This window comes from Hemiscyllium ocellatum, chromosome 47 (assembly GCF_020745735.1).
Source record: "Hemiscyllium ocellatum isolate sHemOce1 chromosome 47, sHemOce1.pat.X.cur, whole genome shotgun sequence".
Taxonomy (NCBI): Eukaryota; Metazoa; Chordata; class Chondrichthyes; order Orectolobiformes; family Hemiscylliidae; genus Hemiscyllium; species Hemiscyllium ocellatum.
In genome coordinates, this window is record NC_083447.1 from 12,387,910 (window position 1) to 12,410,262 (window position 22,353).

Here is a 22,353-nt window from a genome sequence, read left to right on the forward strand (position 1 = left end):
GATTGACAAGCTAGATGCTGGGAGTGTTTCAAACAGTGTTTCCCAAACACACTCTGCCTCATATCTACTTCAGCAAGACACCAAAGTGAGAATTTGGTGTGGGGGGGGGGAAGAAGGGAAGGGGGTGATGCTTCACTTGTTAGGTGGGCCGTTTATTAACAAGTTGCCTAGTGACCAGCTTTTCCAGCTAGCTGCACCAACAAAACAGTGTGTAAAGATGTATGGTGTGTGTGTGTGTGTGTATGGTGAGCCTGTCTGTGTGTGTGTGTGTGTGTGTGTGTGTGTGTGTGTGTGTTGTGTGTCTTTGCTCTTCTTCCCACCCCCCCCCCCCCCACCCTTATCTCTCTCCAACCCCCGCCTCCCAACCCCCCCTCCTCTCCCAACCCCACCATGGTTTCCAAAGTACAGGCCTCAGGTGTCAGTTCCATTATCAGTCTGTGGTATCAGGGAGTCAGAAAGTGGGAATAAAGCTAGTTGGGGATGGACCGAGTTGCAACGGTTGGAGGGGGGATCCACCTTGGGTCGGGGTTCTGGAATCTTCACAAAGCATGAAGACACAGAGGGAGGGGAAATACAAACAGCACTTTTCTCCCAGCCCTGTGACTCCAACAACATGGATAAGTCTTAGGATAACCATTCGAACGTAAGGGAGGAATCACATGACCATGTAAATCAATAACTGAAGTAGATCCATGATGGGAATGTCCCAAACTCCGGGTCACAATGTATGATTTAAGGGAGTAAGCCATTCGGGACTGAGTTGAAGAAACATTTCTACACTGAGCCTGTGGAATTCTCTCCCACAGAAAGCTGGCTGGGGGGGGCCAGTTCATTAGGTAACACGAGGGAGCTGAATGTGGGCCTTGCGGCTAAAGGGATTGTGGGGTGTGGAGAGTAAGCAGGAATGGGATAGTGAAATTTTATGATCAGCCATGAATGGTGGGGCAGGCTCAAAGGGCTGAATGGCCTACTCCTTCGCCTATTTTGTATATTTCTAGCCATTGGAGCTCAGAGACCCCGATTCATTAGAACAATGGTGACTTAAGGGGCCACACATGCCATCGGAAAGCAGTCTGATCTGTGGCCACCATTGCTGCTTCCGAGCACGCAACCACATAATCATGTCTGCAGCCAGATGTGACCCATGCATTGGGAAGCCATCCTCTTGGAAGCAGGGGGTTTAGTCACAAGCTAAGGAGTTGGACATTTAGCACAGCAGTGAGAAAGTTATTCCCTCACGGTGATGGGGGAAGTCTTGTTGGTCTTTATAATTCTGCACATTGCAGATCTGTGGAAACTCCGTCGAGAATTATGTGCAGGACTAAGAAGAGTAGATTTTTGTTCCAAAGGGGAGTGTAATGAGTTGCCAGAGAAACTACAATGGAGTGAGATGATCCAGTTTGAATTCATTGTCAGGCCCAGCAGATTGTAAACCCTGTCCTCCCTTTATTTTTTATAAAAATGCTACTAGCGAGAGGATGGCTTGTCAACATCAGTAGTAATGAAGTATCAAGGCTTTTCAGTGTCTTGTGCATCAGCAGTGTGTCTTAGTTGACTCATTGCATTTTTGGGGCTGGGGTGTGCTGGCCTGAGAAAAGTTATAATTTTTAGTGGAATCTCTCTTCCTAGACGTGATCGCAGTTCTTGTTGTCGAAGTCTGATTGTGAAATGGGCTGTGTGTTGTGCAACAGGGGAAAAAAAAACCCAAAATATTATAGGTGCTGGAAAGTCGTAAACAAAACAAAGCAGGTTGGAAATGTTCCAGTCAGACAGGGTTCTTCACAAGAAGGGGAGCACGAGGCTCTTGGGCGTAACCCTTTGCTGGAGTTCAGTACCGATGTTAACCTGCTGTTTGTAGGTCAAAGCAGACCCAGTTGGAAATAGAAAAGAATCCAGAGCTATAAAGTGGCTGGGTGACGTGCAGGACTAATTGCCAGCGGTGCTTGTAGCAGAAGCCATTGTGTGTCTCGGTATCTAACTGGGATTAATTGGAAATCTTCCAAAGAGCCACAACAAATGTGATGGGCCGCAGTGCTGCCTCCTCTGCAGGGTGACGAGAGGAAGTTAGAGGACAAATACACAGCAAATAGAGGAAAGCTTGAAAATGTATGGCCCAAGCAGTAGTCAGTACATTGGGAGAAGGGGAACATGAATTTATGATGGCGCAGATTCCAGTAGAGTGAAGGAGGGGACTAACATCATCAGCACTGACACATTCTACCTCGGCACACAGTTGCAGCAGTGTGTACCATCCACAAGATGCACTGTGCACTGCAGCGCCCAGACTCCATCAGCAACCTCTTTCAACACCGTGACTTCCACCGCCTAGAAGGATATGTGTATAGCAGCACCAGCACCTGCAAGTTCTCATCAAATTCCATGCCATCCTGATTCGGGATTGTGTCACCTTTCCTTCACTGTTACTGGGCCTCAATCCTGGAAGTCCCTTCCTGAAAACCCTGAGTGTCCCTACACCATATAGACTGCAGCAACACCAGAGTTATAATCACCTTCTTGAGGGCAATTAAGCAGGGACATATGGGCTGAGAAGTGGCAGATGGAGTTTAATTCAGATAAATGCGAGGTGCTGCATTTTGGGAAAGCAAATCTTAGCAGGACTTATACACTTAATGGTAAGGTCCTAGGGAGCGTTGCTGAACAAAGAGACCTTGGAGTGCAGGTTCATAGCTCCTTGAAAGTGGAGTCGCAGGTAGATGGATAGTGAAGGCGGCGTTTGGTATGCTTTCTTTTATTGGTCAGAGTATTGAGTACAGGGGTTGGGTTGTCATGTTGCGGCCACTGTTGGAATATTGCGTGCAAATCTGCTCTCCTTCCTATCAGAAAGATGTGAAACGTGAAAGGGTTCAGAAAAGATTCACAAGGATGTTGCCAAGGTTGGAGAATTTGAGCTACAGGGAGAGGCTGAACAGGCTGGGGCTGTTTTCCCTGGAGCATCGGAGGCTGAGGGGTGACCTTATAGAGGTTTACAAAATCATGAGGGGCATGGGTAGGATAAATAGACAAAGTCTTTTCCCTGGGTCGGGGAGTCCAGAACTAGAGGGCATAGCTTTAGGGTGAGAGGGGAAAGATACAAAAGAGACCTACGCAGCAACTTTTTCACGCAGAGGGTGGTATGTGTATGGAATGAGCTGCCAGAGGATGTGGTGGAGGCTGGTACAATTGCAACATTTAAAAGGCATCTGGATGGGTATATGAATAGGAAGGGTTTGGAGGGATATGGGCTGGGTGCTGGCAGGTGGGACTAGATTGGGTTGGGATGTCTGGTCGGTATTGACGAGTTGGACAGAAGGGACTGTTTAAAATCTGATTGAAGATTTGTAGCTCGGGTATCCGTTGTTGTGGTTCTGCTCGCCGAGCTGGAAGTTTTCCCTGAACGAAACGTTTGCAGCAAAAACTTCCAGCTCGGCGAGCAGAACCACAACAAAGAAGGGACTGTTTCCATGCTGTACATCTGTCTGTATAAATAAATGCTGTCCAATCAAATAGCCTGTAAATAAATTCTAAAAGATAACTCAGCTCTTCCTGCCCCAGCAGTCTGGAGGAAATAAGAAAGTGTGGCTACTGGTTGGGATTATTCTCCTTTTTGAGCTGAGAGGACTAGGCGGTAGATTGAAGAGAAGTGCTCAGGAAGAGTAAGTTAGAGTGAATAAAATGTTTCCACTAGCAAGAGGCTTGAGAGGACTCCGCTTGACAGCAACTAACTGTTAAATGCCAGGAAAGAGAAGATTTTTTAAAAAAATCATTCATCTGATGAACACGAACATGTGAGCTGAAAGCAAATTCAATAAAAATTGTCAAAAAGGCACTGGATAGACTGTTAAAAAGGAACTAAATGGTGGGGAAGAAAGCAGGGCAGTGCAACCTTGTTGAAATTGTTTTGTGTGGGTGTTGCTGGGAAGGTTAGCATTCGTTGCCATCACTATTTGCCCTTGAACTGAGTGGCTCGCTTGGCCAGTTCAGAGGAAGTTAAGAGTCAGCCACAGTGTCGTATGTCTGGCCTTACATACGGAATAAGGATGGGGAACAGATTTCCTAGACAGTAGTGAACCAAATGGCTTTTTGCAACATTCGGTGACGGTTTCATGATCACCACCACTGGGTCTTGTGATAGAGTGCCCACCTCTGACTCAGGACATCTGGCTCCGTTCCAACTGCACTGCACCAGAAAGGTGTGTTATGACATGCCTAAGATTAATTATGAATACTTTTGTTTTTCTATGAGTGGCTTTCAGATTCCGATTTTAATTAACTGAATTTAAATTCTACCCACTTCTGTGGCGGGATTTGATAAGTCTGCGGAGTATTAGCTGCATCTTCAGTTTACTAACTCGATGACATAACCACTTGCCATTGTGTGTCTCTCTATCTAACTGGGGCTAATTGGAAATCTTCGAAACAGCCAGGCCACGTGTGGTGGGCCCCATTGCTGCCTCCTATACAGTATAGTTTGACAAGAATTTGTTGAAGTAAAGCTTATGATTTTTGCTGGCATTTGGTCAGTTCCACCCAAGTTCAGGTCAAACTGTTTACCTGTCTCTGGTTACACTTCTGTTCTGAGACAAATGTCGTGTTTACACACTCGCTGGAAGGGGAGGTTCTGATTCTTGCTGGGTTACTATTCTGTGACCATCTCTTATCCTCTGTTGCTTTCCCTGCCCAAGGAGGGACTGGCTGTTCTACAATGGGCGCATCATCCATGCGCACCAGCACAGTTTCACAACAGTGTCTGCAGCACACGGCGATGTCATTTGACGGGCCAGGGCTCCGCCAATGGGACGGAGGTGACCAAGACCAACCAAAGAGGCTTGTACTTGAATCAAAAATGGAAGGCTCAATTATGCATTGGCGTGGTTAGTCTGCCTGTACTCTGTCACAAAATTCCAGGCGAGTTAACTGCACAGATGAATACACAACGCAATATTGCCATCGGTATTTACAGATGGATTGGCCTTGTGTTGGGTTTGAGTTTGATTCTTCCTGTCTCGCATTGAGCCAGAGACTGGATGCAGGTTAGAATTTTGGCGTTTGCCTTCACGATTTAGCAGAGAGGAAATGGAGGTTTTATAAATGTTAACGATGATGGAAGTTGGCCATTTGGGAAAAAGAAAGACGTTCCACTGAGAGATTTTAACTGTTATGCTTTCTGATTAGTTAGGTGGGGTGGAATCTATGGAGCTTGCTTTCTGTTAGAAACTGTTTGTGTTGTGTGTTTACGTGGACCACAGCATGTTTGCCTGCTTTGTATTTAATACTGCACCTTTTGTGCAGTGCTTGTTATAGTTAGCTTTGTTTGCAGTGCTTGATGCATTAAGTCCAGGAACTGCATAGGATGTGGTGACTTGTTAGAAAATGAAAACAGTGCATTTCCTCTTTTTTTTTTTTAACGTGTGCAGAGAGCTGGAGCAACAAGGCAGCTTGACTTCTCCTCATGTTGAAAACTCAGACCATGTTTGTCTTCTGATAGTGTGCGTCTGCTGCAACAAGCCTTTTCCAGCCACTGAGTTGCTGAAGATTGCAGAGATGGTGTTTTTCACTGAGAACAGGCAAACTACGGAATTGCTTCCAGCTTTGCCAGTCACCTGAGCGAGTCTGTGGGGCTCATGGATTGCGGGTAGATGAGGATTCTCACTAAGGAACAGGGTCTGCAGCCCTTAGAGAGGGTTGATGGTCTTCCTGCCTTCTGCTACTCTCCCTTATCAGGAACGACATGACTTTAGGTTTATTTCGCTTCTAGGAAACTATCTTGGTCTCGCTGTGAATGTGTTGCCCGGGCCCTCAAATACAGGTTGGTCTGAATGGTTGTACTGTCTTTGGATTGGATTGGCCCCTCGATGCAGGTATTCTTGTATCTGAGTCCCTCATTGTTTCACTGCACTAGTTCAAGTGCAAGAGCATTTGCTGTGCGCTGTTTAGGAGTGCTCCCTGTCTTCAGGGCCTAATTAAAGCAGTTCTCTGCTTCCAAAGGGAATGTTATTTTGAAGTTACATTCTCCTTTCTGAGCCAACAGGCCCTGGGTTCATATTCTGCTCCAGGGAGTTGAGCACAAGACCTGGATTGAAGCACCCAGTGTAGTACTGAGGGAGTCCTGCACTGCTAGGTGCTGTTTTTCTTTGAGATGAGACTCTAAATCGAGGCCTGCTCGCACTTTCAAGAAGGTGCAAAAGATGCATTGGCACTATTTTGGAGAGAAGCGGGAGAGTCCATCCTGATGTCCAGCCTTGACCAGGATTGCCTCTTAACACAGCGCTGATAGTGGGAGCTTGCTGTGTGCAAATTGGCAGCTGTACTTCCTGGCTTCCAGCAGTGCCCTCTTTTCATTGGCTGTTAAGCAACTTGAATGCCAGAGCTTGTGGAAGGTCTGTGTAAATCAAGTTTGACCGTCCACTTTTTCATTCCACATGGTCTCCTCCTCTCCTGGGTCACAGGGAGCAAGTGGCCACTTTGCTGTCACTACAAGACTTGTAATGGAGCAGATTTGATCCAGTTGCAATGTGATACAATTGTCAAAGGTCCTTTGTGAGATGAAGACTATTTTCTAAGTCTTTGGGAGGGGGGGGTGGGATTATATTTCTCTACATTTTGTTTCCCTTTCAGGATTGTAAAAAACAATGTGATCCTTTCAGAGAAAGTAAATTCTGAAAGTGCTTTCTGAAACCAGTGTGCTCTAATTCACTAAGTTTCAATCGTGCAGTGTAATCGGGTCTATCCTCTGGACCCACTTTCCAGATGACGTTTTCTGGCTCTGTTTTGAAAGCGCTGATGACTCTGGGCTCGCTGCTTGTTCTAAACGATCTGAGTTGGTGCTGGCTGTGGTTCTACATGAGGTCTTTGGTCCAGCAAACAACAGCAAGTGACCACTTACTATTCTGGTAACAATCCCAAATTAATTATGATTTGGATATGCCGGTGTTGGGACTGGGGTGTAGAAAGTTAAAAATCTCTCAACACCAGGTTATAGTCCAACAGGTTTAATTGGAAGCACACTAGCTTTCGGAGCAATGTTCCTTCATCACTTGATGAAGGAGCATCGCTCTGAAAGCTAGTGTGCTTCCAATTAAACCTGTTGGACTATAACCTGGTGTTGTGTGCTTTCCAAATTAATTAACTAGCTTCATCATGTTGTGCCTTTAAATACAGGAGTTGGGAGGTCATGTTGTGGTGTACAAGACATTGGTTAGGCCACTTTTGGAATACTGCATACAGGAATACTGGTCTCCTTGCTGTAGGAAAGATGTTAAATTTGAAAGAGTGCAGAAAAGATTTATAAGCAAGTTGAAGAGTTTGAGTTACAGGGAGAGGCTGACTAGGCTGGGGACATTTTCCCTGGAGCGTCGGAGGCTGAAAGTTGACCTTAGCTTATAAAATCATGAGGGGCATGGATAGAGTGAACAGCCAGTGTCTTTTTCCGAGGGTAGGTGAGTCCAAACTAGAGGGTATAGGCTTAAGGTGAGAGGGGAAAAATTTAAAAGGACAACCTTTTTCAGAGGGTGCTGTGTGTATGCAATAAGTTGCCAGAGGAAGTGGTGGAGGCTGGTACAATTACAACATTTAAAAGGCATCTGGATGGGGATATGAATAGGAAGGGTTTGGAGGGATATGGGCCAAGTGCTGGCAAATGGGGCTAGATTAACACAGAATATCAGGTCAGCATTGACAAGATGGACTGAAGGTCCTGTTTCTGTGCTGTACAACATGATTCTATTACTCTGAGCAAAAATGAAGATTGGGGAATGTCCCAAGCTTCCATTTTAGAGTTGTAATTCATGTACAATTATTAGAAGTTGTATTTGTTGAGTATCCAGCAACAGATTGAAGTCAATAATTAAACTTTGGAAAATGTGAGAGAACCTGCTCAGTGAAAGGTGAGGACTGTTATTGAGGTGCACTGCAGTCCCGTGTGTGGGCCTTTGTTCTGTCTGACTTTCCTGAACAAATGAACAATGTTTTTGAAAAAAAATTCTTGCAAGGGTCGCTGGCAAGTCCAATACTTTTTGTCCATCTTCTAATTGTTCTCAAATTTAGGCAGTTTCTAATAGCAATTAAGAGTCAACCACATCGCTGAGAGTCTGAAGTCATGTGTAAGCCAGACCAGGTAAAGACAACAGATACCTCTCTCTAAAGGAGATTTGCAAACCCAATTAGCTTTTGTAACGTTAGGTAGTGGCTGTCGTATTTAATATTACCTAGACAACCATTCACTTCCAGAGTTTTATTCATCAAAACTAAATTCCACCAACCGCCCTGTCGGAATTTGAACCAGTGTTCTCCATACCATTAGCCTGGGCCTCTGGATTACCAGGCCAGTGATATAATCACCATGCCCATCTCCCGGTCCATCCAATCTCACGGAATAGATCCGAGTGCAGAGGTTTGAGCTGTTGAATGCAGCAGGTGGATATGGAGCAATAATTATAAAAGTTCTTTTTATGGAAGTCCCCCTCTTTTTTTTTTTAAAAAAAAAATCAGATGCTCCTTCTAGATAACAATGCGACATTCTAATAGCAAGGGAAATTTCAGACCCTTAAGGCCTAAAATGTCACCCCACCCCACTTACCATCAGCACTGCCATTTTCGCAGAAACTAGGGAACAAAGGTCGATGGGGTTGGCTCTGAACCATTCCATCTGTTTTTCCTCCTTGTAACGTTGTCCTGGTCATCTTTTTGAATGTCTGTACGTCTCCGCGTCCATTATTTTCTTTAGTCATCCGATTTGCTGTTTAAGATGTGCAGCAAAGACAGGTTGTTCTTGTCCAAAACCCCTCTGCTTCCTCTGGGAAATATTTTCCCGCAAAAGCCTAGCAGCGGCGCCACTCGTTATTTCAGGAGCCCCAGTGTACGCTCTGCTGATATGAAAGATCCTGCAACACTCTTTTAAGTAAGAGCATGAGGTGATCTGATGTTGTGGGAGATGTTTATTCTTCAATCCACTTTTTTATTTTGGGAAGAAAAAGTGCTGGTCATCTGATGATCACATTGCGGTTTTCCCTGCAGCACACCAGTAACTACACTTCAAAAGTATTCCATTTGGCCTGCATGTGTCCCTGAAAGGCGCTACAGAAATGCAAGTGTTGTTGTGCTGTTCGAAAGCAGCGCGATCGGAATTCTCGCGTTTTGAATTTCAGCTGGAAGCTCTGTGGTTGAATTCTGAGGAAGAAGAGCAAGTCACAGTGAAAGAATGAGTCATTGACAAAACAGAGAGAGAGGTGTTTGCATTTTTAGCATCTCGTTTACAGCATTCTGCATGAAGATCACAACCGTGTTTTCCAAATCCCTAAGTTGCTTACTGTGAATTTGTGCAGGGGGCCCACATGAAGTCTGCTTGACCAAACCAAAATGGTTCCACACCCTGGGATTTTGGCGGTGCAGTTGTCCAAATAAGCAGCAACTTATTCAGAGTTGTTGCTCCCAATAACAGTGGGATCTTTGTGGTTAGGTTAATGCGCTGAAATGTTGTGGTGATAATTATTAGTCTTTGCCATTAAATACAGCAATTTGCCCCCTTGAGCATATATTGTAGCAAATTTGGATGTTGACCCTGACAGAATGCCTCTGGGGAGTCTGAGACGAGGGGGAAGGATCAAGAGTTTAAAACCAATACTGTGAAATGACATTATCGGTTGCTTCTTCCATGCACAGGACTGTTAGAGCAGTGGTAACTCCTTCCCTTCCTTTCTTAGTGGATTCACCTCCATGTCCCTCAGCCTCCTTCCATTTCCACTCCTTTCCCTTCACTACAATCTGGACAAGCCAGAGATTTCACAAACCAGTCACAAATTGCCCACTCTTGTCACTCATGAGTACTCAGGCAAACCACCTGATGGATGAGAGAGGAAATTGTACATTTAATCCAGCAGCTATCACTGCATTGAGAGTAAATTTGTGCACACCAAGCTCCCATATAGACCAAGGGCTGAATGACTACCACTTGGACTGTTAGCTGTGCTTCAGTGAGTGTTTTCAGTTTAATTGAGCTCAGTTTTAATTCACATGGCCATTGCTAACCGTCTGAGTGAAACCTTATCCACTGAATACACATTCTGCTGTTCTATCACCTGCCAGTGCACGTAAGCACATCCCCTGCATTTTTAAAATCTGGAATTTCGAGGTCGAGTGTGATTAATGGCCTGGATCAGTCTAGGTCTGAGCTGTCCCAGCCCCCTCTGTATCTGCAGATCTTAAACCATTGCATTATTTTGCTTCTGCTCTTCCAAGAACCTCGAGTTATTCAGTGACCCATCTGAGCTCCCTGCTCATGCTGGTTCTTGCATCTAACGTACAGTTTGGGGCCCTGAAGTCTGGAACTTTGACTCGCCAGCATTCAGGGAGTGTTGAGGAGGCGAGAGCTCGGGATTAGTACTGCTGAGGCTGGGCAAAGCAACAAGCAGCCTCTTTTAGCCAGCTTGTAGCATGAGGGTCTCTGATCACCTGTCGTTCCTTCCTCCCTCATCCAGCCCCTTGACTGAAGGCGGCGACATTTTCACAGTTTTGAGGATCTGGAAAAGAAGGAACGCGTGACCATCAAACACAAGAACCATCGAATTCTTGGAGCTTCGAGAGGCCAGCAGAGAGGTGAACAAATTATTTATGTAAGAGATAACTTCTAAGTATTGGTGCAGCATATGGTGGCTCAGTGGGTAACATTGCTGTCTCTCTGCACCAGGGACCTGGGTTCAATTCCACCCTTGAGCGACTGTGTCTGTGTGGAATTTGCGTGTTCTCCCCGTGTCTGTGTGGGTTTCTTCCAGATGCTCCGGTTTCCTCCCACATTCTGAAAATGTGCAGGTTAGGGTGAATTGGCCATGCTAAATTGTCCAGAGTTCAGGGATATGCAGGCTAAGTGGATTCACCATGGGAAATGCAGGGTCACAGGGACGGGGTGGGTCTGGGTGGGATGTTCTTCAGAGGGTCGGTGTGGACCCAATGGGCTGAATAATCTCTCCCACATTGTGATTCTATAAAATAGCACAGTATGAGGCATCTGGTTTCCCGAAGTACCTAACGTCCAATCAAGTGTTGTCACAGTAGTTTAGGGAATGCGACAGACCATTTGTGCATAGCAAGATCCCACAACCTACAATATGGTGATGACCCGATCGTTTGTTTGTTAGTGATATTGGACAGGACGGGGTGGGAGGGAGGTGTTAGTGCTGGGCCCAGACTCTCCAGCTACTCTTTGAAAGAGGTGTCGTGGGATCTTTCACAGCCTCCTTATATAGATGGTGTTTTTTTTTGTTTTGATGAGTACTGTCCAGTCTTTCTCCTTTTGTGTAGACTGACGGTTGTTCCCTGGTTACAGCTCCCCAGTGACCTGTGCTGTGATTCCTTTGGTAACAAAGCCTTTCAGCATATAGGTCTTTTCCCAGAGCTTTGGAAGCCCGGCTTGAAAGCTGGTGGCTGTGTGCAGGGTCCCACTGAGACTGGGCTATCCTAGCGCAGTTATTGTGAGCTCCCCTACACTGACGATCTCAAGGTGACCACAGCTATGGGCAATGGAGCAATGGTTAGTGTCTTGTGGTGGTCAGGGGGGTGTTTATCATTTACTGGCTGAGATTTATTATCTTAACCCCCACCTGACTTGAGAGGGAACCTGCTCACAGGCTGAGTGAGAGAGCTGAAGTGTTTATAGTTGTAGCTCATCATGTCATAAGGCAGGCTTGTTGAGCCAGTTGGCCTTAGTTCCCTTTGTTGCTGTGTCTCCTGGTAACGGCTCCCTCTAAGTTTCATGCACTCCCTGGTCTTGCAGTAACCACAAGCACCACTGAAAAGTCACAACCTCTAAGATATCGCACGTGTGCCCATGCAAAAGAAATCTTGACAAAACCCTGCACTGAAATGAACAGGTAGTGTACAACCAAAAACAAGAGAGGTCACAGTCCTCTGGGTTTTACTTCTGAGGTCGAGACTGAAGCTCAGACCTGGACTCAACTTCCTTGAGAGTCAATGTTTCAAATACTCAGTTGGGAGCGATCTAAGATGGCGGCGATCTAACAGGTCTGTCTTGCTGGGCTCTGCACCATAACTCAGGCACAGTGGTGTTTTTACCCTCTCCTGTTAAGCTATTTTGAAGAAAATCAATAGCTTAATATTAGTAGAGTTGCTGCTTACCTTTTTTTAAAGTAAGGGAAGACGAAGAGGCAAAGGACAGAATAAATTGCAACAAGCAGAACACCCCACCACCCCACCACCCCACCCCCACCCCCCGCACCATCGGACATGCCCACGGCTGCACCTGTGGCCTCTGCCAAAATCCCAATGGACTTACCTACTCAACAAGGCCTGGCTACAGAGTTCATGAGACTCCGAGAGAAGATCGAGGCATCGATTGAAGAGAATCACGCCAGGCTTCAGCTGATCTTGACCATGCTGCAGAGTCTCGAGTGGCGGAGGTCGAGCAGCGGACCATGACGTCAGAGACTGTGGTCAAGTCCTTGGCCAGACGTATCCAGGCCATGGAGAAGCAGGTACGGACCTTAGTAGAACAGGTCAATGACCTTGAGAATTGGGGTCGAAGAAAAAATATCCAGGTGGTCGGGCAGTCGGGACGAGAGGAAGGCAAGCAGCCAGCCAGCTTTCTCAAAGAATGGCTGCTGCGATTTCTGGGCTGGGAGGCCAAGGCTGCACGGGTGCGGATTGAGAGATCTCACCGGCTGGTGGTGTGCAGGCCCGGTTAGGACCAGCACCCCCTGCCTGGTTCAGACCAGTGCCCCCGCCTGGTCCTAATGCGATTCCAGTCCTATAGGGACAAACAAAAGACAATGGAAGCCTCCAGATCGCTGGGAAAGGATCCGCAGGCCCTGCAGGACTTTTCTACACCTGTTATCTGCAAGAGGAAGTCCTTTGATGAGATGAAGAGACTGAGGGATCAGGATATTCAATATTCCATCAGGTACCTGGCTGTGCTCCGTTTTAATCATGAAGGGCCTGTGCATGTACTTGACTCCTCAGAAAAAGCAAAGAACATTTTGGACATTTTGAAATAGACCGGATGGTCCAAAGAACATGGACAATAATGGTTCTCTATTTCCCTTTATTTGTTTCTTTACCTCGCGCACATCCCCTTTTAATTTATTATTTTATTGCAGGAAGTGTTGTTGGTTTTCTTTTATTGAGGGCAGTGTAGGGTTGGGGATGGGTGAAGTGCCCACTTTTAACTTCTTTGTCCATAATACCTATTATTGTTGTTTATCCTTTGCCTGAGTTTGGGGCATGGCTCAAGCGAGAAGGAGTTATGGAGGTGTATGTGGGTAGTGTAAGCGCCCCCTGTAGGCAGGGGGAAGAGTCTCCCATCAAGTGTTTATTTTATGTTGTAATTGGTTTAGCTTGTTGGTTTTTAGTAGAGAGAGTTTTTGCAAGCTTTGTTAATATAGTTTTAATGTGCGTATTGTTTAGACTCTACGAGTCTTCATTTATTTACACGCGGCGCATTGTGAGTTGGGTTCTTCCTCCCAGGGGTTTGAGAATTGTTATAAAGGGAGATGGCTGAATGTCTCCTCAAATGGTGCACCTGGAATATTAAGGGGAGTCACTCACCAGTCGAGTCTCAGGAAGGAGACAGTTGATATTGCCCTGTTGCAAGAAACTCCTCTTGATGAAACGGAGTACCTAAAGTTAGAGCAAGGTGGGTGTGATGGGGTGTTTTATTTGTCCTTTAATGCTAAGAGCAGGCGAGTGGCTATACTTGTCCAGAAGATTCTCCCATTTAAGTAATTAGATCCAGTTAAAGATTAATATGGGTGGTTTATAATTCTTAAAGCTTTAATACATGGTGAAGAGTATGGCATCCTAAATGTTTACTGTCCCCTGACACACCCCCTCAGATTCCTGACTGATGCACTTTGGAGGTTGATTGCCTTTGAAATGCGACACACTATCATAGAGGGAGACTTTAATTGCCTCATGGACCCCATTGTGGGTAGAATGCCCAAAGGTTCCCCAAATACCTCTCTGCAATCCAAGCAATTGGTTGACCTTTGCGTGGATTTGGGGCTGGTGGATGTTTAGAGATGTCTCCACCCTACGGGTAGGGACTTCACCTTTTTCTCTAATCCACACAAGTGTCACACCAGGATTGACCTTTATCTAGCACCCTCGGTTTTTCTAGGTTTGGTGATGTCCTGTAAAATCTGAAACGTAGTCATATTTGGAGGTGGAGATTAAGGCCCATGGAACAGGTTCCCGGCATTAGTGAATGGATCGTTTCATTCTCAAGGACAGTAAGTTTGTTGAGGACTTCGAGTGAGCTTAGTGTTCTTAGCTGTCAGTTTGGGTACAGCTGTACTCTAGGATATTGCTAAGGCCGATGCAAGGGGGATAGTTATCCCTTATACAGCTAAGTGGAAGTGACAGAAGGGACAGCAGCAACATTTGCTTGAGGTACGGTTGAAGACAGCTGAGACAGCACATATTGCTAGGCCATCGGTGACTAAATTGCAGCGAGTCACAGCTCTCCAGGTTTCTTTGAACTCCATGCTCACTCAGACAGCGAAGAAAGAACTCTTTCACGAAACAAAGGCTGTTTGACCATGGGATAGGCCTGGCATATCTGACCAGGAAAAAGAGCGGCCTCCAATCCATTACACCAATTAGAGATGGCACTGGGATTCTTACTGGTGACACTAAAAGGATCAATACGGTATATCAGAGTTTTTACTCTGAGCTATATTGGTCAGAATGCTGCAAAGATAAGTGGGCTAAGATGGAGACTTTATTTAAGGATCTGAATCTTCCAGGTTTGACCTCGGAACAGGCGTCTCCTCTTAACGCCCCCTTTGACAGTGCAAGAGATACAGGAGGCAGTAAGACAGCTCCAAAGGGGGAAGGGAAGGCACCCGGCCCTGATGGTCTCCTGAGTGAGTTCTACAAAGAATTTCTAAATATCCTGTCAGGGCTGATGCTGGACATGTACAAATATTCGTACAGTCATGACTGCCTCCCTAAGAGAGGCTAACATCTCTCTCAGTCAAGAAAGGGAAGACCCCAGAGGACTGTGCTTTATATTGGCCCATTTCACATACAGAACTGGCTCAAAGGCAAAAGTGGGTGGTGGATGGTTGCCTTTCAGACTGGAGGCCTGTGGCCAGTGGAGTGCCACAAGGATCCGTGCTGGGTCCACTACTTTTCATCATTTGTATAAATGATTTGGATGTGAACATAAGAGGTACAGTTAGTAAGTTTGCAGATGACAAAATTGGAGGTGTAGTGGTCAGCGAAGAAGGTTCCCTCCAATTACATTGATCAGATGGGCCAATGGACTGAGAAGTGGCAGATGAATTTTAATTTAGTGAAGTGCTGCATTTTGGGAAAGCAAATCGTAGCAGAACTTCTACACTTAATGGTAAGGTCCTAGGGAGCGTTGCTGAACAAAGAGACCTTGCAGTGGAGGTTCATAGCTCCTTGAAAGTAGAGTCGCAGGTAGATAGGATAGTGAAGAAGGCGTTTGGTATGCTTTCCTTTATTGGTCAGAGTATTGAGTATAGGAGTTGGGAGGTCATGTTGTGGCTATACAGGACATTGGTTAGGCCACTGTTGGAATATTGCGTGCAATTCTGCTCTCCTTCCTATCGGAAAGATGTTGTGAAACTTGTAAGGGTTCAGAAAAGATTTATAATGATGTTGCCAGGGTTGGAGGATTTGAGCTATAAGGAGAGGTTGGTCAGGTTGGGGCTGTTGTTCCTGGAGCATCAGAGGTTGTGGGGTGACCTTATAGAGGTTTACAAAATCATGAGGGGCATGGATAGGATAAATAGACAAAGTCTTTTCCTTGGAGTTGGGGGAGTCCAGAACTAGAGGGTTTAGGGTGAGAGACGATATAAAAGAGACCTAAGGGGCAACCTTTTCACACAGAAAATGGTATGAGTATGGAATGAGCTGCCAGAGGAAGTGGTGGAGGCTGGTACAATTGCAACATTTAAGAGGCATTTGGATGGGTATATGAATAGGAAGTGATTGGAGGGATATGGACCAAATGCTGGCAGGTGGGACTAGATTGGGTTGGGATATCTGGTCGGCATTGACGGGTTGGACTGAAGGGTCTGTTTCTGTGCTGTACATCTCTATGACTCATCCACTGTTAAATTCGGACTTTAAAATTTTATCCAAGACACTTGCGTTACAATTGGAGAAGGTGTTGCTCCATATTGTTACAGAGGACCAGACTGGTTTTATAAAAGAGCTGTAGGTCCTCCAATAATATGAGAAGATTACTGAATATAGTCCAAGTGTGTCAGCAACGATTGGTTCAGGATTTGGTGATCGCTTTAGAAAGCATTCAATTGGGTGGAGTAGCCATATCTTTTTATAGTCTGGAATGGTTTGGTCTAGGTGAGGTCTTTGTCAGATGGGTGGAGGTCCTGTGTAGGGCCCCTCTGGCTGCAGTTCTCACCAATGGTGTAAGATCCAGTAAGTCAGTAGTGGTAGGGGCAGTCGGCAAGATTGTCCCCTTTCACTACTACTGTTTATGTTGGTGATTGAGCTGCTGACAGAGGCTATCCGTGAGGATCCTAACACAGCTGCCCCGTAAGAGGGATCTAGGGCACACAAGATTACGTTATATGTAGATGATGTTCTCCTCTTCTTACCAAACCCGATGGTTTCTGTACCCCATTTAAAACAATGTATTAATTTATTTGGCTCTTTTTTGGGGGTATAAGATCAGTTTTGCAAAGTCAGAGGCTATGCCAGTGGGAGAGGGAATCTTAAGGGAATACCTGATATTGAAGGTGAGTTTTAATTGCAGTTACCTCAAGGGTTGGGAGGAGTAGACTTCCCAGAAATTAAGAGATACCAACTAAGCTCCCTTCTGTCCTTCGCAAGTGACTGGGCTTGTGAGGACCTGAGATCAATATGGTTGGATAGCAAGGCCTCCCAGGCAAAGTGCCCCCTTACTAGTCTGTTGTTTATGGGTAAGATGAGAGCCATTATGGGAAACTGTCAGGATCCAATCATTATTAATACGGTCAAAGCATGGAGAGTAATGCGACAGAGTGAGGGCAATTTATCTAAAACCTTCTTTCTTACCCCGATAGTTGGTACACCGGGATTCCGGCCAGGGATGATGGACCCTGGATTCAAACTGTGGGCAACTATGGGAGTCTCCTGTTTGGGAGACCTGTTTGAGGGGATGGTCATGATATCCTTCAGTCAAATGAACCAGCAGTATGGATGCTCATGCAATTGAAGGTTCTTTGTCGGGTTCATTTAGCTGCAGATCGTTCTGTGAAATTCAACAAGGAAGCATCTCCAATGTGTCCTGAGTGCAAACTAGGCACAGGTAGCTTCACTCGTTGTTTGTGGCCACAAGCTTCATAGGTAACGGAGTCTGTGGCTGGAGTAATAGCAGGGGTTGGGGAGCGAAGTGAAGGGAGGCCCAGTCTCTCCTCTTGGGCTTGCTGCATTTATCTTTCTTAGACGTAGGTGGGAAAAAGCTATTTAACGTTCTCACTTACTATGCAAGGAAGAACATTTTGATGTGCTCGCTGTCTGAGAACCCTCTGGGCCTGTTGGGCTGATGAAAGTTATTGAATTGAATTTATTGTCACGTGTATTGAGGCACAGTGAAAAGCTTTGTCTTGCGACCAGTGCAGGCAGATCAGAGTTAAGTAGCAAAAAAAAACAAAAAACACAGGTACAGGCGAGTGCTAAGAGTTTGAGTCCATTCAGTATCTAACAACAGTAGGGTAGAAACTGTTTCGAAACTGGCTGGTGCGTGTGTTCAGGCTTCTGTACCTTCTATCCCACCCTGACAATGTTTTCTACAGCCTCTACCATCGGAGAGATCTTTGAGAAATCTGGCGACCTTTCCTTGACAGTGGGCCTGGTAGATGGGTTCTATAGACGGGAGGTTGGTCTTTGTAATTGTCTGGGCTGAGTTTACCACTCTCTGTAATCATCTCCGATCTTAAATGGTACAATTGCCATACCAAGTAGTGATACACCCAGACCGAATGCTCTCGATGGTGCACCTATAAACGTTGGCAAGGGTATTTGCTGTCATGCAAAATTTCCTCAGCTGCCTGAGGAAGAAGAGACGTTGGGCTTTTGTAACCAGTGTGTCCACATGAAGAGTCCAAGAAAGATTGTTGTGGATGACCACTCCCAGGAGCTTGATGCACACCATTCGTTCCACCTCTGTGCTGTTAATGTGTAGTGGGGCATGAGTAACATCCTGCCGAAAGTCAATAATGAGTTCCTTGGTTTTGCCGGCATTGAGAGTTAGGTTGTTCTCAGTGCACTATTTTTCCAGGTCTTCCACCATCTGTCTGTAGTCTGTTTCATCGCCATCTGAGATTCGACCAACTATGGTAGTGTCATCAGCGAACTTGTAAATGGCATTACTTTGGTATTTGGCAACACAGTGATGGATATACAGTGAGTACAGTAGGGGGCTGAGTACGCACCCCTGGGGGGCTCCAGTGTTGAGTGTTAGTGAGGATGAAATATTGTCCCCAGTCTTCACTGACTGGGGCCAGTGGGTCAGGAAACTGAGGATCCAGTTGCAGAGAGTGGTGTTTAGTCCAAGATCACTAAGTTTAGTAATCTGTCTCGAGGCGATAATAGTGTTGAAGGCTGAATTGTAGGCAATGAGTAGGATTCTTATGTAGCTGTTCTTGGTGTCAAGATGTTCTAGGGAGGAGTGAAGGACAAGTGATATGGCATTCTACATGGATCTGTTGGTCTGATAGGCAATTTGGAGTGGGTCAAGAGTAGTGGGGAGGCTGGAGTTGATTAATGCCATGACCAGCCTTTCAAAATACATCATGACCATTGAAGTTAAGGCCACTGGGCAGTGGTCATTGAGACATGCTGCATGAGCCGCCTTAGGCACAGGGATGATGTTGGCCCTATTGAAACAGGCAGGGACAGCGGCCTGCTGCAGAGAGAGGTTGAAGATGTCGGAGAGGACTTCTGCCAGTTGATCTGCACGTGCTTTGAGTGCATGACCTGGTACTCCGTCTGGTCCCATCGCTTTCCTTGGATTCACACGAAGGAAAACTGATCTGACCTCTGATGCAGTGACTGTTGGGATAAGTTCATCAGGACTTGTTGGAATAGGTGTTACCTCTCTGCCGAAATTCTGCTCAAAGCGAACATAGAAGGTGTTGAGAAGATCTGGGAAGGGATGTGTCATCGTCTGCTATCTTGCACTATCTCTTTTTAGAATCTGTGATGTCATTCAGTCCTTGCCATAGACACCGGGTGTCTGTCTGGGTCTCTAGTTTGAATCGGTTTTGGCCCTTGGCTGTCTTAATGGCTCCGCGGAGGTCACACTTGGATTCCTTATTTGAGTGGGTCTCCTGATCTGAAGGCCTCACGTCTGGTTTTTAGCAGGTTCTGTATGTCCTGATTCATCCAGGGTTTCCTGTTGGGGAACACCGGGAGTGACTACCTCGGTATACAATCCTCCACACACTTGCTGATAAAGTCTGGGGCAGTGATGGCGTACTTATCCAAGGTACCTGCGGCCTGTTTGAACGTGGCCCAATCAGCCAATTCCAGACAGCACTGGAGTTGATCCTCTGCCTCCTCTGACCAGCACTGGGCCTGTATCCACGAGGGAGAAGGGGGGGTGGGGTCTCCTGCTTGAGCCTTTGCCTGTAAGCCAGGAGAAGAAACATGGCATTGTGGTCAGAGTTTCCGAAATGAGGGCGGGGGATGGAGCGGTCGGCATCTTTCACAGTGGTGTAGCAGTGGTCGAAAATGTTTGGGCCCCTAATGGGGCAGGTAATGTTCTGGTGGTACTTGGGCAACACCTTCATTAATTATGGAACGCACTCCTGTGGATTTCCTCACAAACACGGTGCACTATAAAACAGAACTTTTTAATAAGATATGACAGCCCTTTTTGGATTACCTGGATGCAGACTTGTCTGCTATTTTAATTGGGGCATTTGTTTAGCCACACTGATTAGGTTTAGTGAGCCTTGTGCCCTGGAAGAAGAATCCCGAATAAGTACAGGTGTAATAATTAATGCTTCCGAAGATTGGGAGCTTCAGTGTGGTTACGCTGAGAGGTGTTATTTATTTATTCATAGATTTGTAATGAGTGTAGTTTTGATTTGTAGAGTATGGTAGTAGTTTGTTGTAATTGTTATAACTTTTATAGGGGCGGCTCAGTGGTTAGCAGTGCTGCCTCGATTCCAGCCTCGGGCGACTGTCTGTGTGGAGTTTGCACATTCTCTCCGTGTCTGCGTGGGTTTCCTCCCACAGTCCAAACATGTGCAGGTTAGATGAATTGGCCATGCTGAAGTGCCTGTAGCTTTAGGTGCATCAGTTAGAGGGAAATGGGTCTGGGTGGGCTACTCTTCGGAGGGTCGGTGTGGACTTGTTGGGCCGAAGGGCCTGTTTCCACACTGTGGGTAATTGAATCTAATTTTATAATTTTATAAAGAAAAAATTTCTTTAAAAATATTTTAAACTATTTGAATATTTCTCACTATTGGGGAAATGATGGATGTAATACTCAGTTTTGTTTGCAGTGAGGGATATGTTTGCGAGGGCCTGCATGCGCGTGTTGTCCCCTACCAACTGTGGGTGTTCCTCTGTTCACTAACACTTACCACTTCCTCTTCCACCAGAATCTGTGCTGTGTTTGGGAAGAAGGGTGCGTTGCTAAGGATCCTGTCATTGGGGTCAGGCTGGTGCCTCTCCAGTGTCTTAAAGTGAAACTGGGTTTTCCTCCGAATATTTTGGTACCAATATGAATGAAGTGTCAGTTGTCAAGGAAGGATGGCTTCAGAAAAGAGGTGAGTGTGATGTCTCGCATAATTACAGAATAAAACTGATGTTTCCCAACATCCCAGAAAGCTCCCAAGTTGGTGTATCTGATTTTTCTCCCCCCTTCCACCCCCAACCCCAAATGCCCTGTGATCGCTAGATGTAGATTTATCTGTCACCTGCTTACAAAGTGCAGTATTCCTTGCAAAACCTGCACCCACATTGATGTCAACCTTAAAAGCTGCAGCCTTTATGCTTTACAACTGGGTCTCGAGCTCTCACAAGGACCTTAACACTTGAAGTCAAGGCCCATGATTAAAATAAATGTAAGTCCTCACTGGTGCATGGCATTATCATTATGACAGGTTGACCATGTCTCAGTGTATGTAGAGTGTTGATGGACACAATTGTGTTTTTAGACATTAGCAATTTTTAAATGAATGTAAATTTAAATTTGTAGAGTATGGGATAGGGTTAGGGTTTTAAATTTTAAATTTAAAATTTAGTTTTAAATTTGCAGTGCAATACTGATGTTGCTAGTCTGACATGGTCAAAGAACAGGCTGTGGTCAGTCCCATGCTTAGTTAAATTTATTAATTGCTAGCATTTACCGGTCCTACACCATCCTAGTGCATTCAGGATGTTGCAACCTTTACTGCAATAACACATGATAAGAAATTAAGGTTTCTTCAGCAGCCGCCTTCCAAACTTCTGTCCTCTAGCACCTAGATATACAAGGGCAGCCGAATTTACTTACAAATCCTTCTAATTTTGAGCACCTTTAGACAGATCTCCTCTTGCTCTCTGTACTAATGAGAGTCCTCCTGGTTCAAGTTTCATATCACGGGTATCACATCAGTACTGTCTGCCGGTATCACATCAGTACTGTCTGCCGGTATCACATCAGTACTGTCTGCCGGTATCACATCAGTACTGTCTGCCGGTATCACATCAGTACTGTCTGCCTGTTTTGGTTTTCCTTTCTAAAAGAGTGCGTGCCCAGGGATCATGCTAAATATTTTAGTTGCTTTCATGTCAATGATTTATATCAGGTGCTCAGGAAAACTGGAATACTGTATTTAATTTTTTAAAAACTGCTTGAACAACTTGTCATTTTACTTTTACATGTTTGTTTATTGAACTTCACTTAAAGATTTTTTTTGAGAACTTTGACCTCTTGGTTTCCTTTACCCTGTCATTGCTGATCCTTGGCATTAGTTACCCAGGTGCTAAAGCTCTGGAATTCTCTCCCTAAACCCCTCCACTTGTCTTTCCTCCTTTTGAGATGCTCCTTAAAATCTACCTTTTTTGACCACACCTGGGGTAATTCGCCCTAATATCATGTGTGGCTCGGTATCAGATTATGTGGGAATGCTTTAATAAAAGACTTTGGGATATTAAACCTTGATGGGACGAGGTAAAGGTGTTCATTTTTTTTTGTATGTCCTCTAGTTCTATTCAATTCCCTAACGTAACATTAAATATTGGCGATTTGGAGGTTAGGGAGGTAGACTGGTGGAAGTGGGGATCAGTTTTTTTTCCTCCCCTTAATCGTTGATGGTACATGAGGGTGAGGCCAGCATTGGTTTCCTATTCCTAATTGCCCCTTTAACTGAATGG

General features: G+C 45.5%; 1 protein-coding gene across 7 annotated transcripts in view; it reads left to right on the top strand.

The window, feature by feature from the left end:
• Positions 1-22,353, top strand: part of LOC132836721 (RAC-beta serine/threonine-protein kinase) — a 98,470-nt gene that overhangs the window by 41,799 nt on the left and 34,318 nt on the right. For 5 of the 7 annotated variants that reach the window (XM_060856133.1, XM_060856132.1, XM_060856138.1 and 2 more), the window contains exons 3-4: positions 10,473-10,590; positions 20,595-20,762. In XM_060856133.1, coding sequence (XP_060712116.1) covers positions 20,717-20,762 — 46 coding nt within the window. In that variant the 5' untranslated portion in view covers positions 10,473-10,590; positions 20,595-20,716. The remainder of the gene's footprint in view (positions 1-10,472; positions 10,591-20,594; positions 20,763-22,353) is intronic. The other 2 variants (XM_060856137.1, XM_060856136.1) reach the window with 1 other exon arrangement.